At 36.5% G+C, this 18,221-nt stretch overlaps 2 protein-coding genes across 2 annotated transcripts; both read left to right on the forward strand.

Annotated features, from left to right (window-relative positions):
- Window positions 1–6,773: 6,773 nt before the first annotated feature.
- Window positions 6,774–7,730, forward strand: LOC311627532 (olfactory receptor 51H1-like; the record flags this gene model as incomplete). The annotated part of the gene is made up of 1 exon (XM_084894041.1): window positions 6,774–7,730. The coding sequence occupies one exon, from the start codon at window positions 6,774–6,776 to the stop codon at window positions 7,728–7,730; it is 957 nt and encodes a 318-aa protein (XP_084750167.1).
- A 6,632-nt stretch (window positions 7,731–14,362) lies between these two features.
- Window positions 14,363–15,358, forward strand: OR51T1 (olfactory receptor family 51 subfamily T member 1; the record flags this gene model as incomplete). The annotated part of the gene is made up of 1 exon (XM_084894415.1): window positions 14,363–15,358. Exon 1 carries the CDS (start codon window positions 14,381–14,383, stop codon window positions 15,356–15,358), a length of 978 nt encoding a protein of 325 aa, XP_084750541.1. The 5' UTR covers window positions 14,363–14,380.
- Window positions 15,359–18,221: the final 2,863 nt, after the last annotated feature.

The raw sequence follows: 18,221 nt of genomic DNA on the forward strand, positions 1-18,221 counted from the left end.
GTGGGAGCCTCTCTCATCTCTGCAGCAGCGCTAACGATGTCTGACTGATGGCTCAGGCCCAATTCCCACATGGATCAGTCCTAAGCCATAAGTTGGACATCCCCCATGCACCATGATAACCTTTGGACTGTATAGGAATCTCTTTCACAGCCCATGTAGAAAGAGTTCCAATTCAGGGTTCAGGTTCTGGAGAAGGACCGCACACAAATGAAGAGACTTGAGACTTGAAGAAATTCAACTTGGCGATATGGGGGGCCAGGCGGTAGTCCAACTCTAGTGGGAGAACTACCCCCTGCTCTGGCCTTGCCATCCCCTTTTATTGAGGCTTTGGGGAAAACATCTTAGGCAACATAAACAGAAATTTACATGTAGCCCTTAGGCAGGAAATAACAGAAACTTACATGGGACAAACAAGGTGGAGGCTGCTTCAGCTAACAATATCTCAACTAAAGGTTAGAGCAATTAAGGTTGTTGACCAGCCTTGCTGGCTTCCTGTCAACATCTCTTTTTTAGTGAAACTGATTTGTTTTCCAGCAGAACTGCAGCAAGAATGAATGAATCCTTTCACCCCCAGCATCCAGCCTTGCTCTCATAGTCCCTGAAGGAAGTCCTCCTCTACTCCACACTAACCCTCCGAGGGATCCTGGACTGCGAGAGGTTGCAGGCCAGGTTGAGGGGCCCTCCCCTGTGCAGGGGCCTCTAATATACAAATGAAAACTCCTATGGAATGCTGATAGCAGCTTATTAACAAAAGTCCCTTCAACAGGCAAATGGGTAAATGGAATATCACTTATATCCATGTAACAGATATCCATACAATATAACATTTTATTAATAACACAAATAATTCTCAACTGTATTATGTTAAATGGAAGAATTTAGGCTTAAAAGATTATAGGCTGTGTAATGAACTAAAATTCTAAGATCAGACAACAGATGGGTAAGCTGTAAAGGCTTGTGCTGGGTAGAGGGGTTGACTACAAAGGGATAGCAGGAAGGAATGTTTTGGGGCTGATAGAACTCTCCTGTATTTGGACTAGGCTGGTGGTTTTATATATATATATTCTGCATTTGTCAAAAGTCATAGAATTGTCCTATAGAAAGTGAGTTTCAGTACATATAAATTTAAAAAGTATTTTTAAAATATAGAGTCTCATAAGACCACTTAGCATTTTAATTTAAAATTTACCATCCATGTTTTCTAAAATCCTTTGTTTCTCCCATTTTTCTCATTATGTATTCCTAGCTTGTTTTCTGCTTATTTATTTTCCCCCCATTCTGTCCTTAATTATTGGCATTTGGATTGAAGCATCTGTGACAAATTCTAGTAATACAGTTTTTCAAATGCCTCAGAAATGTATTTAGAATGAATACATAAAAAATAATATGTATTGAGAGAAATATTCACTCTCATTAATGCTAAAAATTAACTTGGTGTTATTAAACTGCCTAAGGATAGACAAGTTATATAGTCTTACATATTATTTGCAACTGTTATCAACTTCTCATGATTATGTTTTCTAATGAGGCTTTCATACAAAATCAAATTATGTGGCAATGAAATTATTTAAGTAGATGTAGTAAGACACCTGTCTAATTCAGATTTGTTTAGTTACCAAATGTTATTAAAGTAATATTTTCTAAAGAAAGTGACAAGGAAAAAGAAGAAATCTCATTTTCATAGTTAAAAGAAAGAAGAAAAAGGAAGAAATAAGAATAAGCAAAGCAATTTATTTTTATCTGAATAAAAAGTTAGGATGTTATTAAAAAGTCCACACAGAATAAATAGAGAATCTGGATTTGTATAGCATTGTTATAATATATATATATATATATATATATATATATATATATATATATATATATATATATGTATATGAAATATTTAAGGGGTAAAACCTTAGGATTTGTTATTTATTTATTTATTTATTTATTTATCTATTTAGTTAGTTAGTTAATGCTCACCCAAGGATATTTTTTCCATTAATTTTTAGAGAGAGTGAAAGGGGGAGAAGGGAAGAGAGAGAGAGAAAGAGAGAGAGAGAGAGAGAGAGAGAGAGAGAGAGAGAGAGAGAGAAAGGCAGAGAGAGAAACATTAATGTGAGAAAGACACATCAAGAGGTTGTCTTCCACTCATGCCCCAAACAGGCTGGGGATTGAACCTGCAGCCCATTCTGGGAATATAAAAATGGATGTGGATGTATGTAAAGAAGGAGCTAAAGGAGGTGGATATTAAGAAAGATTGGATCAAATTATCACATTTTTTTGAGTGAGTAGGGAAAAGGTTTTTCTATAGAACATGATGGGGGAAGATGAAATGAGAATGGGGATCACAAATGTGAATATTTGAAATTGCTTTAGATAGGAATGGAATTAGTATAAAATTAAGAAAAATTAAAATAATTAATAGAGATATATTCTCTAAATTTACAGAATCATGCAATCTGTGCTATTGCAAAATCAGTCTTTTCTATTCATTTTCAACTTTGAAGATGTTAAAATAAAAAAAAGAGATGGTATCATTTTTTTTTTTTTTTAGTTTTATATTTGTGCTAGCAGTATATGACAAAATAAAAAGAAATCAGAGTCCATGAAAGATACAAATGATAGACTGGCTAAAGTAAAAATCAAGAACAAAAACTTAGTAGGTTAATAATAAAAATTGAAAAATGCATCAGAAGAAAAAATTTATTCATTAGGAAATCATCTTAACTTTAGAATTCATGAGAAAATGGAACTGGAAATCATGGAGTCATTTTTTTCCCCTTGGGATATATATATATTTTTAAAATATATTTTATTGACTTTGTACAAAGAGGAAGGGAGAGAGATAGAAAGCTAGAAACATCAATGAGAGTCATCGATCAGCTGCCTCTTGCACACCCCTACTGGGGATATGCCTGCAACCAAGGTACATGCCCTTGACCGGAATCAAACCCGGGTCCCTTCAGTCCCCAAGCCAACACTCTATCCATTGAGCGGGTCTCGGCTCCTTGGGATATTTTTGTTCATTAGTTTTGCTGTGTTTTGAGACAAATAAAGGCAACTATTGTTTATTTTAGGGAATGGAAAGAGTGAAGTGGCTAAGATGGCCCTGAGAGACTGTGTTTGAGCACTAATCAGCCTCTGGGAAAAACTCTCCCCTCCCCCCCAAAAAAAGCCCCACAAAACAAACCCTCCCTTTTTCTATAGCCTCCTCAATACTACTTTCTAGACATCAGAATCTAGGAGGTAATTTGACAGCCCTAGAGAGACTCTTGCTCAACCCTGGAGCCACAGGGAATAACCTTGTTCATAACTTTGTGAAACTCTCCATGGAATGGTTTGGGAGGGGTTTTGGAGCAGCTCAGAAAATAAAATTCCTCATGTGGAAGATGGCAATGGTTTTGCCAAGAGAACTTCTGATTTTTAAAGAATCCTCTCCCAGCTGAAGATACTTTTAGCAACCAAGTAAGTTTTAGGGCAAAATCAAAGGATACAGTTGCTCTATCAAAATAATATTGCCAAATATCATCACTGAAATTTCTAATTGCTCCTCAAGCATTTCTTTCCCTTTCCCTTATTTCTTGTTTCTCATTTGTTCTCCACCCCAAGCACTCCATATTCTTGTATTCTTTCTCAATCACACAGGCTTTAAGGGAAAGATGTGAAGACAACTTCTTTAACCTCATGATGAATAGGTCACTTTTTTAGAACTGTTGATATCTGTTTTTCTCTAGTGAATGCATTGCTTTAGAGATTAGGGAACTGCCATTCACTTGAACTAACTAATGTTGGAAGAAGGTAAGTGTCACTTATAGAATACTGCATATTGGTTAGACATTGGGCTTTAAAAATTCCTTTCATGTAGAATGATTGCAGTTTGAGAATTTCCGTTGAGAAGCTAAACTTCCTCTACCATCAGGTGAGGTGTGGTTATTACAATTAATTTCTAGATCAGGAAGGTTTTTCTTCTGTTTTCTCAGGTCTTCCCTGTCTATTATATATCCTGGCTTAATGAAGCACTAATCAGAAAATTTCATTTTAAAATTCTATTAACCACAAATACCTTAGAATGCCTACAAACCAGGAAGTGTCCATAGTATTATACTTAGAGCTAATGGAACTCTCTTTGTTTGCTGCCATTCACACAATTGGGAAATCTGATTGTTCACCTGCTCTTTCAATTTAAGATCTATAATGAGCTCATGTACCTTGTGGTAGTCACAAGATACAGATAGAAAACACACAGTGTATTTCTTCATAAATGTGGCAGTATGCATGGCCAGAGGGTCAGGTCTAGATGAAACTTTTAAAGTAAGAACTTGGGATCTAAGAACCTAATCGTCAGGGGACCTACTTGAACTCTAAGACACAGTGATTGTTCAGAATGGCATATTACTCTCTGTTTGGAAGTCAGTATAGAGGCCCTAAAGGGATCTGGAAGACATGTTCCTGTTGTCAGAATCAGAACAAAATCTAAAGATCCATCAGGGAGTAAGAAACTTTTGAGGAATGGAGTTTTGACTTGGTCTTCTCTAACTGAACCCCTCAAGCCTTGATGCACTTAGTTGCAATTTTTCTCAACAGGATCTGTTTCACATACACCCCTCCCCACCTTCTCATCTATTTTGATACTAACAAGGTGTTTGACTCCAGGAAAGTTATTTTCTTTACCTAGGCTTTAATTTCTTTATTAGTAAAATTTGAAATGGATCAACTTTTACTTCTGCTATTTGTTGGATTCTGCTTTTCTCTTATTATTTTTTCTCCCTTTCCTCCCCCTCATTCTATTTCCCCCTTCCCTCTTTCATTTGGTTACCTCTTAAACTTTTCTCTCATTTCAGCACTTTCCTATAATTATTTGAAAAACTTAAAATATTTTTTCTCACAAACCATCAAAATACACAAAAACAAAGGCAACAATTTAGTGGGAGGACAGAAAAATGTATCCTGATAATCTAATAGTCCATATATTTGTACTACTGTCTTTCATAACAGCAATGGAAAGACATGCATATTTTATAGGAAAAGGGGAAATATACTAAGATTAAAAAATGGCTAAAGCTGAGGAGATCTAAATCAGAAATCTTTGAAAGAAAATCTGATATCAAAAAATAGTTCTAAGTTTTTTTGATGCATCATGAGTAGGGGCATCCAGAAGTGTATACATCCCTGGGGTTGAGACCACTCAATATTCGTAGAGCAGAAGGTAGATTATTAAAAGGTTACAAGAGCCACAAAGTTAAATATTATTCTTGTTGACAGAAGAGAATTTATCAATTTTTACTTCTACTAACTGCAAATAATTCTGACCAAAAAATCCAAAACAGAAACAAAACAAAAGATAAAAAGAGGAACAAGATCAAACCCATTATTGTGCTAAGGACATATGAAGAAAACTTTTTATTCCAAGTAATCATAATTAAAAGTACATATTTTGTTTTCCAAGGTTTTTGAATTTCTAATCCTCACATGGTCCCTGCAGTGTATTAGTATTGTCCATGGATTGCATGTGTAAGGCTATCCTGAGGAGCAGAGGGAATCGGAATCTGATTTTTAAATGTGTGGGTCTACATGGCCTCTTAGTCAATTTGATTCCAATCAATTGTAGAAGGTAATGATGAGTGTCTGAAGGTTCAGAGCTTATCAAAGAGAGTCTGCTCTGTCTCTGACTGGCATTCATGTTTAAAGTTGAATGACCCCATCAGGCAGCCTTTTAGAATAAATATAGTTACTGATTCTGACAATATGAGCATTCTTCCAGATCCCTACTGAGGCCTCTATACTGATATCAATCAGAATGTAACATGCTATTCTGAATGGTTGGTCACTGTATCTTAGCAATAGGATTGTCAAATGATCCTGGTTAAAAAAATAAAATAAAAAGGCTTCAGGTAAGCTCTGGAAATCTCACTTTTTTTTTTTTTAAATAGTTGCTTTATTTTTAAAAATATATTTTTATTGATTTCAGAAAAGGAAGGGAGGGAGGGAGGGGGGGAGAGAGAGGGGAGAGAGAGAGAGAGAGAGAGAGAGAGAGAGAGAGAGAGAGAGAGAGAGAGAGAGAGAGAAACATCAATGATGAGAGAGAATAACTGATTTGGCTGCCTTCTGCATGCCCCACACTGGGGATCATGCCCGCATGTGCCCCAACCGGGAATCAAACTGTGATCTCCTGGTTCATAGGTCAACGCTCAACCACTGAGTCATACCAGCCGGGCTAAAGTTACTTTAAAAAGAGAATTGCTTTCCTAAGTATAATTTGCTCCCTCTTTTCCTAAAACTTCACTAGATTAAAGATGACAAAAAAATTTTATTTGCTATACTTAGAAATGGCTTTATGAGGTTCCTGAGATGAGAATGATTCTGAGGCCACATTCAGGCTCAGGGTAAACGAAGGAGGGTTAAGCTAGAATAGAAGCATAGACATGTGCACTAAGCATTTCTTACCCTGTCCTATGTACGAGAATAATTTCCCTCATGAGAGTTCTGGGCATTTCCTTCATGAGTGTGATGAGTGGGCATGGAATCCTTTAGGGAAGCAAGTGATTCATATTTTATATTGATTTTGTCTTAGTGATTGTGTACTCAGTTTTCTCAACAGGATACACTTTGCAGTAGTAAATTTAGGGATTGGGTTCTTTCTTAAATTCTCCCTGCCCCATGCAAAAATAAAATCGTTCTACTCGCAGGGAAGTCAGATTCTAATATCTTAGTAATCCCCATTACTGTATTTTCAGGAATCCATCCATCAAGACCCAGCTCCCTTCTCATGCCTATGTCACATTGGCTTCATGGCAAATGATACCTACTCCCACTTCCAACACCTTTATTTTACCTTAACTGGAATTCCAGGACTTGAACAAAAGTACTACTGGATGGCTTTCCCACTGGGTGCTATATATGTCATTGCCCTCTTTGGCAATGGTGTCATCATCTCTACCATCAAGTCTGAATCGTCCCTGCATATCCCCATGTACTATTTTCTGTGTATGTTGGCATTGGCAGACATGGGACTTGCCCTTTGTACTTTGCCCTCTATGCTAGGCATATTCTGGTTTAACTACAAGTTTATCGCCTTTGATGCCTGCCTTGTTCAGATGTACTTCATCCACACCTTCTCAGCCATTGAGTCTGGTGTGCTGGTGGCCATGGCCTTTGATCGGGTGGTGGCAATCTGGAAGCCCCTGAGGTACAGCACCATCCTAACCAATGGCGTGGTCTGCAAAACAGGGGCAGTCATCTTGATAAGGGCAGTCTGTGTGGTCTTCCCTGTGCCTTTTCTTATCAAGCAACTCCCCTTCTACCGCTCCAACATCCTGTCCCACTCCTTCTGCCTCCACCAAGATGTCATGCGCCTTGCCTGTGCCAGCACCCGTGTCAACAGTCTCTATGGCCTCATTGCTGTCATCTTCACCAAGGGCTCTGACTCCCTGTCTATCCTCCTCTCCTATGTGTTCATTCTCCAAACAGTAATGACCATTGCCTCAGGGGAAGGCCGGTTGAAAGCACTCAACACCTGCGTTTCACACATCTGTGCTGTACTCATCTTCTATGTGCCACTTATTGGGGTGTCTGTCATGCATCGTTTTGGAAAGCACCTTTCACCACTAACTCATGCCCTCATGGCTAATGCCTACCTTCTTGTACCCCCTGTGCTGAACCCCATAGTCTATACTGTGAAGACCAAGGAAATAAGAAGGAAGATCACCCAAGTATTTGTTAAAACCAAGATTACTTCAGAGCGTTAAGGTCTGCCAATTTGAGAGAGAAAGAATCTATTCTTTGAAAACTCAATTATGACTGACAAAGATTTAATTTTTATTTAATTTTTATTTTTTTTACACTTCAGTGTGATTTGAATTGGGCTAAAGGAGATTCCCCTGATCTCAGAGCATACTTTCTTATTCCTGTGCCAATCTGTCTTTTGCTCAATATAGATTCTATATTATAGAAAGAGTAGAATCTATAGGAACTGTCCAATGTTCTGCTTTTTAGCCCTGCATTTATGAGTTGACACATAACAGTGGAAGACAGTGAATATTATTAATTTCATTTTGTAATAACACTTTGAACAAAAAGAGGCCATGAGTTTTATGCTTTTAACATTAAACCTCATTAAATTGGTTTAATTTAACATTCTAAATCAAGAGTTATGAATGGCTTCTATTAGCTCAATGGGATAGAAACAAAATATACTCATTAAATAATAAGAGAACACCTGGTGATGATACATTACTAAATAAAATATGAAGCAGAAAAATGATCAAATTTTAAAATTAAGAATATAAATGTATATTATTGAGCAGGGGCCATATTACATAATTTGGGATCAGAAGATTAAGAGTTTTAGCTCTTCCGTGTGTGACACTGGGTATTAGTTATCTTACTTTCTCTTTGCTGCAGTTTTTAATTTTGAAAATGGAAATATACCTTGGTTTCCAGTGCTGTTACAAAATTAAATTTAATCATGTAAATACAATTATTTGTAAACTTTGCAGTGTTGTGTACCTACAAGAGTGTTCAAAAATATCAAATGTAAGAGTCTAAGAGAATATGTATTTATAGATTGGCCACTAGGTAAAAGACAGTGTCAGAGTCTTTCCATGCTCTCTCATTTGTTAATTATAGCATCCTTATAAGGGAGAGTGTTATTTGCTCTTTTCAGGTGAAGATATCAAAACACAAAGGAATATATTTGTTGGCCTAGGCTTATGTAGGCAGATTTTTTGGAGAATGATGGACACCATGTGTATTGTGGGTGATAAATAAAATGGGATAGGCAGAGTATAGGAGACACTCTTAATAGAAGTTTAAAAATAATTATGATATTGATTGAAGGCAAACTACCTATATAAAATAGAAGGAACAATGGCACATGTGTACACTGAGCTATTTGTATCTCTTTACACGGTCCAAGTGACTTTTTCTAAAAATATTTACTGATTTGTTGTTAAAACTCAAGACAAAAGATTCTTTGTGACTTGAGTGGTGAATGTAATTATCTAATACTCAAATCAGAAGCTAATTAGAAGTTTTCTAAGGCAGACTCTAGCCTAATTAAGATTAATTCATTAAGACTATGCATATAAGAAATGAGAATTCCCATTTAAATACTTCAAAGAACTTATTTGCACAGCCCATGGACATGTGCAATAGAGTAGTGAAGACCTGGAGGGGTGAGTAGGGGCTGAGAGGAGGGGGTTAAAGTGGAGGGGGAATGGGAGATATCTGTAATAGTATCAATAATAAAAATATATTAAAAATAAATACTGCTTTTGGTTTCAAGAGGGCCTACTGACTTAATCTTAGATAGGTTCATAAAAATTATCTTTAATAAAAAAACATAACACATTGCAGACATGCAACAAAATCATAAAGTATAAAACATCATTTACATATTCTGGACGTTGTGGGAAGATTTGAGCTTTACCACTCCTGGAGGCACAGTTCTGAGTCTGGAGCAGGGAACAGAACCCAGGGCTACTCTTGTTATTAAGAGGTTAGGTTTCAATCTGTTCTTTCAACATGGGGAAAGGTCCTTAGAAGCAGTGTAAAGTGACCAATATCCTCAGGAGATGAACAAGTCTCTTTGAGGACTTTCAATTCTTGGGTGTTTTCACCCATATGCGATACTTGAAATTTAAGCTATGCCAAAATTTTCTAAATTACACTCTATCTTTTAGAGTCAGATAGAAATACCCTTCATAGCCATTATCTTTGGTGTATTAATTACATAAAGACTGACCGCAGAAACAAGTGTACTGATGAAGGAGGAGGTAGGTTTCTCTATGTCCCTTTTCTTCTTTAAAGATGAAGATGATGATAGTCACAGCAATAGCAGTACTAGCATTAGTAATAGCTAAAATACCATCTACTAAATAACTATAATAACTGGTGTTTTAGACATGGTCTCATTACTCCCAGAATTAACTCTAGGGGTGAATACAGGTTGGGGCAAAAGTAGGTTTACAGCTGCAAGTATGTGAAACAGATTTAATTCTTGTATTTTTGCCCCACCCTGTATATTGAGGGCAAGGGCTTAGGTGTCATACACCTCTGGGTTTAAGTTCTGGCTATGCCACTTATTATCTGTGTATTCTAGGCAATATATCTAATTTATTCAATACTAATTGTTCTAATCTACAAAACCTGGATTGGACTATTATTTATTTTATAAAGTTATGGAGATTAAAGAAGTTAATGCATGTATGGCTTAGCCTGTGGCCTGGAAGTAATAAGCATTGGATAAATATCAGTTGGTATTATTATTATTATTATTATTATTATTATAATAAATTGAAAAATACACACTGAGGCACAGAATATTTATGTAGCTTGGTCAAGTAAGTGGGCACAGCTATAATTTAAAAAATTTTTAAATTGATTTTTAGAGACAGGAAGGGAGCCTAGGGAGAGAGAGAGAGAAACATCAATGTGGGAGTGAAACATCATATGCCCTGACTGAGAATTGAGCCAGCAAACTTTTGGTGCAGGGGACAAAGCCCAACCAACTGAGCCACACCCACCAGAGCATACACAGCCACAATTTGAAAACACATCATTACTCCAGCTTTGAGATTAATAAGCAAGGGACTTTAAATATTTGTAATTCATTCAAATAAATCAAGTTGAAGGAGGATTGAGGGGGAAATACTTAATTTGTTAATTAGAAGGAGGTCTGAGCCATAGAAAACATTTCTTTCATATAGCAATGGAAACAAAAGTTTGATTACAGGATCTAGAGAAGGTATTGCAAAGTGATGATGTGGAGTATATGTTCAAATTGCCTGTAAATAATTTATATATTTTTTTTTACTTTGGTCACATCAGAGAATGAGAGGATGATGGTATTAAAAGGGACTTTTGGCTAATTGTCTCTGTTATCACAGTTTGTGACTACTGGAAATATGGTTGGCTTTTATACTTAGTCTGGTGACAGTTTTCAAATTTTTGATTATGCATCTGTACAAGGAAATGAAAAAGACACTTCCTAATATATTTATATTCTATTTTATTCATTGAAAAAGTATATACAGATATTACTATTCTACTATCTTATGTATATAGTAACACATTAAGAAAAATAAATATTTTGATGATGGGATAAAATTAAATACAAATAAAATTTCCATTATTTTCTTTTTGTAGGCAAATTGATGAAAATGTGTTCTATTTGAGATTCATGTTTTTCATTTAGATAGCATCAATATTAAGACCTTGGTTGGAATTTGCATTCTGCACACAGCAACAATTTTCAGTAATTTCCATGAAAAATGCAAACTCTACATCAGTCTTGCAAATTTATTCTTAATCTGCCTCTCTGTTTAGTTTCATGTTAGAAAGATGAACCTCTTAAAGATTCAACAATATTGATTACCAGCTTATCTTTCATTAATCTGTAACAAAGTCACGGGTTCTTTCCGTCTCTAGAATTTGTTTGCAAGCCTAGGAAACCTTGATACATGAGTTGAGTTTCAATTCACAGGCTTTACAATCAACAGATCTAAATTTGAATCTAGTTCTGTTTCTAATCTCGTTAGAAACTCTATGTCTTAGAATAAGTTACTTAACTGCTCTAAATCTCATTTCCCTCATGTGTCCAATGTTGATAACACTTATTCTCAAAAATTGTTGGGAGATAATATATAAAGGCAACTAGCATTATTAACCAATTAAATGTGATATTGCTATGTAATACCTATTTGACTTATAATTGTATACATATTTTCTGGAAGAGATAATACCAGGGTTGAGCAAAAAATTGGTGGCTCTAGAATAATGACTGAAATTGAATTGGTTTTAAATGTATATTTATTGAATGAGTCAATAACCTCCCTTCCAACTTGATTGTGTAATGATTAATAAAATACTCAAAGCAGGTATTTGACATACTCATCCCCACACTGTGTGCACTGCTTTCTTAAAGTTTTTCCTAGTGCTGAAAATTTTCATTTGTTCTCATATGAAGCCCAGCAATAATTTTACTTGATAAAGTTTTGCTGGATTCTTTAGTACACAGCAAAATAGATTTTACTAATGCTAAGAACATCCTGTAAGGCCAGAACACCTATCATTCTATTAAATATATGGCAGAAAATTAGAACTATTATAAATCTGTAAAGAAGAGGTATAAATTAAGTAACCACAAGAGTGTCTGTTTCAATTTTATTATAGGCACTTTACCTGTTTCTATTTTGTTAGATTCCACATATAAGTGAGATCATATGATATTAATCTTTCTCTGAATGGCTATTTCCATTTAGCTTAATACTCTCCAGGCTAATCCATGCAGTCATAAAAAGTAAGATTTTCATCTTTTTTATGGCTGAGTAGAATTTCATTGTGTAATTGTAACAAAGCTATTTTATCCACTCATCTACTGATGATCACTTAAACTGTTTCCAGATCTTGGCTATTATAAATAATGCTGCAATGAACACAGTGGTGCATATATTCTTTCAAATTAGTGTTTAGGGTTTCTTCAGATGTATTACTAGAAGTAAAATCTTTGGGTCTAAAGGCAGTTCCATTTTTAATTTTTTGAGGAGGCTCCTTACTGTCTTCCACAGTGCCTACCTGAAGAAGCAAGGACAAACTCAAATAAACAATCTAATCCTGCACCTAAAAGAATTAGTAAGAACAACAAAAAACATAGCCCAGAGTAAGTAGAAAAAGAAAATAATAAAGATTAGAGTGGAAATCAATGACATAGAGACTAAAAAAAAAAAAAAAAAAAAAAGATAGAAAAGAGCGATGAAACCAAGAGCTGGTTCTTTAAAAAGAAAAACAAGATTGACAAACCTTTAAACAGACTCATAAAAAAAAAAAAAAAAAAAAAAAGAGAGAGAGAAGACCAAAATAAACAAAATCAGAAATGAAAGAAGTAACAACCGACATCACAGAAATACAAAGGATTGTAAGAAAATAATATGAACAACTATATGCCAAGAAATTGGACAACCTGGGTGAAATGAATAAAACTCTAGAAACATACAATCTTTCATAACTCTCAAACACTAGTTTAATTCTGTTTAGAAGTGGAGGTGGGCTACAGATATGACTTGGTTAATAGGATGGCTTCTAGAAGAGGTATCTGTAGAAGAGGAGGTACTTGGCAATGGCCAGAGGAACAATGACACCTGATAGGAAAAGTACAAAATCGAGCCAAAATTTGAGGGGTGGCTCTTCTTGCACACTCCTGATCCATCTCTGACAGTCAGGGAGCCTCCTTGGCTTAGCATCTGTAGCCTAAGGCAGGGTGAAGAGGAATGGTTATAGTTACTTGATCCAGGCAGGCAGTTTTTGCAGTACTCATTACTGTCAGCCTCCAGGGCCAGGAGGGCTCTGATGTATAGGTTTGTTTGGGCCCCCGAGCAGGGTTTGAACCTGTGTTAGGAAGATATGTCTGAGCTGTTGTAGAGGAACATGATCATAAGGGTTTGGTAACTCTTTGCTCCAACTCACTCAAGAATGAAAATAGCTCTCTGTTGCCTCGTGACTCTACTGAGCTGCCTATAAAGCTCACACCCTCGGGGGCCAGTATAGTTCCTGTTCTGTGATGGGAATGAAGAGAAGTTGGTGGTGTTTCCCACTGATGTGAACAGGTAAACAGAATGCATATACGGAAAGGTTTGGGAGGAGAGGGGTTAAAGAATGAGGAATGCTAGAAGGAGGGAAGGGTGTAATTGATTAAATGATAGAAGATACAAGTAAGATGGGGTGAAAAAAAAAAAAGTATGTAATGGAGCCTGGATGAAATTGAGATAGGGTTATGGAAGACATAAGGGAAATAAAGGAAGAAAGAGGAAAAGAAATAGGACCCAGAACTCTCTGTCTGAGGTCAGTATTATTCAGCAATCAGTCAACATGATTGAAGGTTTCTATTATTCCATATCCTACTTCAGGAGCTTTTATTGAGAGGAAAAACAACAGGTATGCTCAAACTTTCAAGGGACTCACACCTCAGGCAGATAAAGGAGATGATGCTTGCATATAAAAATTACTAATCTCAGCCATGCCTCATTACTGAGAGTCACATAAAAGATACAAAGCATGAAATGGTGCTCTGTAAGTGTGTGTGCAGACGTGTGATATATGTCTATAAACATTGTCTATTTCAGATCAGGGCTTGTCTGGGCAATAGGATGAGGATGAGCCTAGAAAGCTTGAAAGCTGTAATTGGGAAAGGGTAGAGGGGGGAAAAAATGAGCCCAGATTCTGACAAGAAAAATTAAAGGTACAAGGGAATGATGTTATAGGTACCGTAATTAAATTGGGGGTTTGAATACAGAGAAATAATTTTATGACTTGAAGTTTATAAAAGAGTCACTGATTGGAAAAAGGCTCCATATGACAGTCTCATTTTTTCTCCCTTTTCAGAGTGAATCCTCAACCCACCATGGTAATTTTCAATAACACCACATTATCTCCTTCCAACTTCCTCCTCACTGCGTTCCCTGGGCTGGAAGTGGCTCACATCTGGATCTCTATCCCAGTCTGCTGCCTGTATACCATTGCCCTCGTGGGAAACAGCATGATCCTGTTTGTCATCATTGCTGAGCAGAGTCTCCACAAGCCCATGTACTATTTCCTCTCCATGCTGTCGGTTGTTGATCTAGGTCTGACCATTTCAACCCTCCCCACTGTGCTTGGGGTTCTCTGGTTTCATTCCAGGGAGATCAGCTTTAAAGCTTGCCTCATTCAAATGCTCTTTGTACATGCCTTCTCTTTCCTGGAGTCCTCGGTGCTGACAGCCATGGCCTTTGACCGCTTCATGGCCATCTGTAACCCACTGAAGTATGCCACTGTCCTCACACACATGATGAGTATGGTGATTGGACTGGCCATCTGCCTACGACAAGTAATTTTTCTCGTTTCCATGGCTCTAGTCTTGAGGAGTATTTCTTTCCAAGGAGGGCAGGAGCTTTCCCACCCGTTTTGCTACCACCCAGATGTGATCAAATACTCATATTCCAGCCCCTGGATCAGCAGCTTTATGGGCATGTTTCTTCAGCTCTACCTGTGTGGCACTGATTTACTGTTCATTCTTTTCTCTTACGCCCTAATTCTCCGAACTGTCATGAACATTGTGGCCCCTAAAAAGAAACAGAAAGCTCTCAGCACTTGCGTCTGTCACCTCTGTGCTGTCACTGTTTTTTACGTGCCAATGATCAGCCTGTCCGTTACACACCGCATTCTCAACTCCACCCCTAAGGTGGTCTGTGGCATTTTGGCCAACGTGTACTTGCTCTTACCGCCGGTCCTGAATCCTGTAATTTATAGCTTGAAGACCAAGACCATCCGCCAGGCTGTGGTCCAGCTGCTCCAATCTAAAGGTTCACGGGGACCCTTTATGAGGAGTCTTAGAGGTGGGTAGAATTGAAGGGGAGAAGTCGCCGGTACATAAATCATATTTAAAGGAAGGGGTTTGGGCTCATCTCATCCTCAGGCATTCTGGTTACTGAGGCAGTTTCAATTAAATTCTTGGGACAGAAAGAAGAAAACCATTTTCTCCCAAGGTTGTCAAAAAGTTTTTTAAAACCACTGCGATTCAAAACCAAATTATTTATGTATTTGTTACTCAAATATTTAAAACAATTACATGGATTCCTGAGCACATTAAAAGAACGATTAGATGATTTTATTTCAGCTGAACAATTTATTTATGCTTAAAAATGGTAATTCTAAAACAGAAAACAATACATGACAATTTTATTTTTTGCATTCAGTTGAACAAAATCATTTATTTCTGTAGTCAGATTTCCTAGGGGCAACACAGATTTTTATCTTGAGCTAGTAAATGAAAAAGTTACAGATGTGTGCAAAGGCATGTACATAGAAATTTGTTACTTAAAACTGTAGGACATTGTTGCACACTTTTCAGTTCCTAGAGTCGCCTCTAGAGAGCTCTGTTTCTTTACAAATACATTCCAGGAACCTCTTATCTTTTCTTTAATCCCCTTTCTCCTCAGTAAAAGTGAATTTTTCAGTTTCAATTGCTCTTTATTATACCTCCAATGAATTCAACATATAAGATCATACATTGCCTTATTATTTTCCCTCATTGCCTAGATATTCTAAAACAGTTCTGATTCAGATTCCATAGTCCCTTTACCCCAGGACTATATCTTTTATCTCTTCACCCTGTTTCTTGGGTTGAGCTGTTAGGCGTCTCAAACTTTTACCACTCTGTTACTGTAGAATTTCATAGTGACTGATATTTTTTAATGGGAAATCTTCAAATGACCTTTATTTGTTTTGTGAAGAAGTAACTTCTGGATAGGGATGATAGAATGTTGGGTGAACTTTTCTTGCATACATTGAGTTATGAAACTATAATCATTATTCTGATAATTGTTTCCTTGTGACAATTCATTTCCAAGCCCAAGCAGATATTATGATCTAAGACACTTGTCTCTCCCCCTATATCAACTTCTTATTCCTGGCCGACTGGGACTACCACTCCAAACTCTCGTTTGTTTGGTACAAGCTTTTTGTTCAACTCAAACACTGAAAACTTTTTGACTTTACTCTGCCCAAACCCCCTTTCTCGAATCATTAACAACAACCTCACATATTATTTCTAGTTAAAATTGTTTGTGTGATTTCCCTTTAGCCAACATATTCAGGTACTTTTGATATCTCCCTGGTGTTGTGTCCCATACACAAAAGTGTGTGGCAGAAGCCAGTATTTTACGTGGAGACTAAGTAGTGTGGAATCATACAGAAAGTAGTGCAATTGGGAACAAAATTCAGTTTTTCAGAATTCAAGGCCAGCGTTGCCACCGGAATGCCTCTTGGCATCATGCACTTTGTGGGAAGTCTTTGTATTCCACTATACCACAATTTTGTATTTCAAATTTCAGTTCTTCATTCTCATATTACTTCTGAATAAATGTCTATTTCATTCCATCCCCCTCAACAGGATAAAACATGACTGCTATGCCAAAGTTCAAGAGTCACAAGATGCTTCTGGTTTCTAGATACCTTGTTCCAGAGCACAGATTAAGGACAGAAAATGTTTTCTTAGTCACATTGTCCCTTAGTAAGCCCAGAAGAAAACAAACTAAAGAAAAGAGACTTCAGAGAATTTGTGAATTTCGATGAGAATTTTGAATATGTGATTTAGCTAAGAATTAGAGGCATGGGGTTAGGGAGAAGAGAACTGTCATAGAAGTGAGCATGTTAGAAGTGCTAGATTAGGTGACATGGTATTCTTTGAGGACTTTAGGGGGTGATATAAAATGCCAAATATTTCTCAGTATTCGTGATTATAAGCCCAAGTCTTGTTGTGCTTAGAGAGGGAAAAGGACTTGCACTGAAGCAAAGAATGGCCAGTGGGGATGAACTAGGACTGTGGTAGGCAAACTGCAGCTGGCGAGCCACATGTGGTTCTTTGGCTCCTTGAGTTTTTAGTAAAGGCCAGCTTAGGAGTGCCCTAATTAAGTTAATGACAATGTACCTACCTATATAGTTTGAGTTTAAAAAATTTGGCTCTCAAAAGAAATTTCAATAGTTGTGCTGTTGATATTTGGCTCTATTGACTAATGAGTTTGCTGACCACTGAACTAGGAAACAGGAGAGAAGAGAACATCACACAATGGAGACTGATCCTGAAATCAATCTGTGTGAACAGAAATCCCACAGCACACCCTGACCTAACCAGCCAAACTTGTCCTCATCAGTTTTTTGGAATATCAATGGCTCCTTAATTGCTTTTTTGGAAGACCTTTGTAAAAGTTTTGTTTGTTTGTTTGTTTAAGATTCACAGCTATTTATAATTTATACATTTAAAAATACCTGGAAAAACACTTAAATTTCTTTTCTTAAGTTTCTTACTAAAACTCATTGGTAGCAAAAGCTAACATAAACTGATGTGAATATAGTTACAGTAATTATTGATTCAGCATTGAGTGAATATTCACACATTTCACTTCAGAAATAGCTGTGTTTGAATATACAGTAAAGTCTCAAGGGTTGTAGTGTCTTTTTAAAGTATGAAAAATGATAAGGAAAAAAATTGTAGAAATGTGCAATCATTCTTCCAGTTTTGTGATAATCAATGTTTAAAGAAATCTGCAGTATGTATGTTAATCTTTCATTGTTTTAAATAATATTTTTTCACATCAGTCTCAAAATGCAACTCACTTGCTCAAAACAAAAACATTTTCTATAGTAATTGTAAATAGAACATGAATTTGTCCTTTATTGTTGTTTATGGGAATATATTTAATATGTTT

Source organism: Pipistrellus hanaki, assembly GCF_964339955.1.
Source record: "Pipistrellus hanaki genome assembly, chromosome: 9".
In the NCBI taxonomy this organism is placed as follows: Eukaryota; Metazoa; Chordata; class Mammalia; order Chiroptera; family Vespertilionidae; genus Pipistrellus; species Pipistrellus hanaki.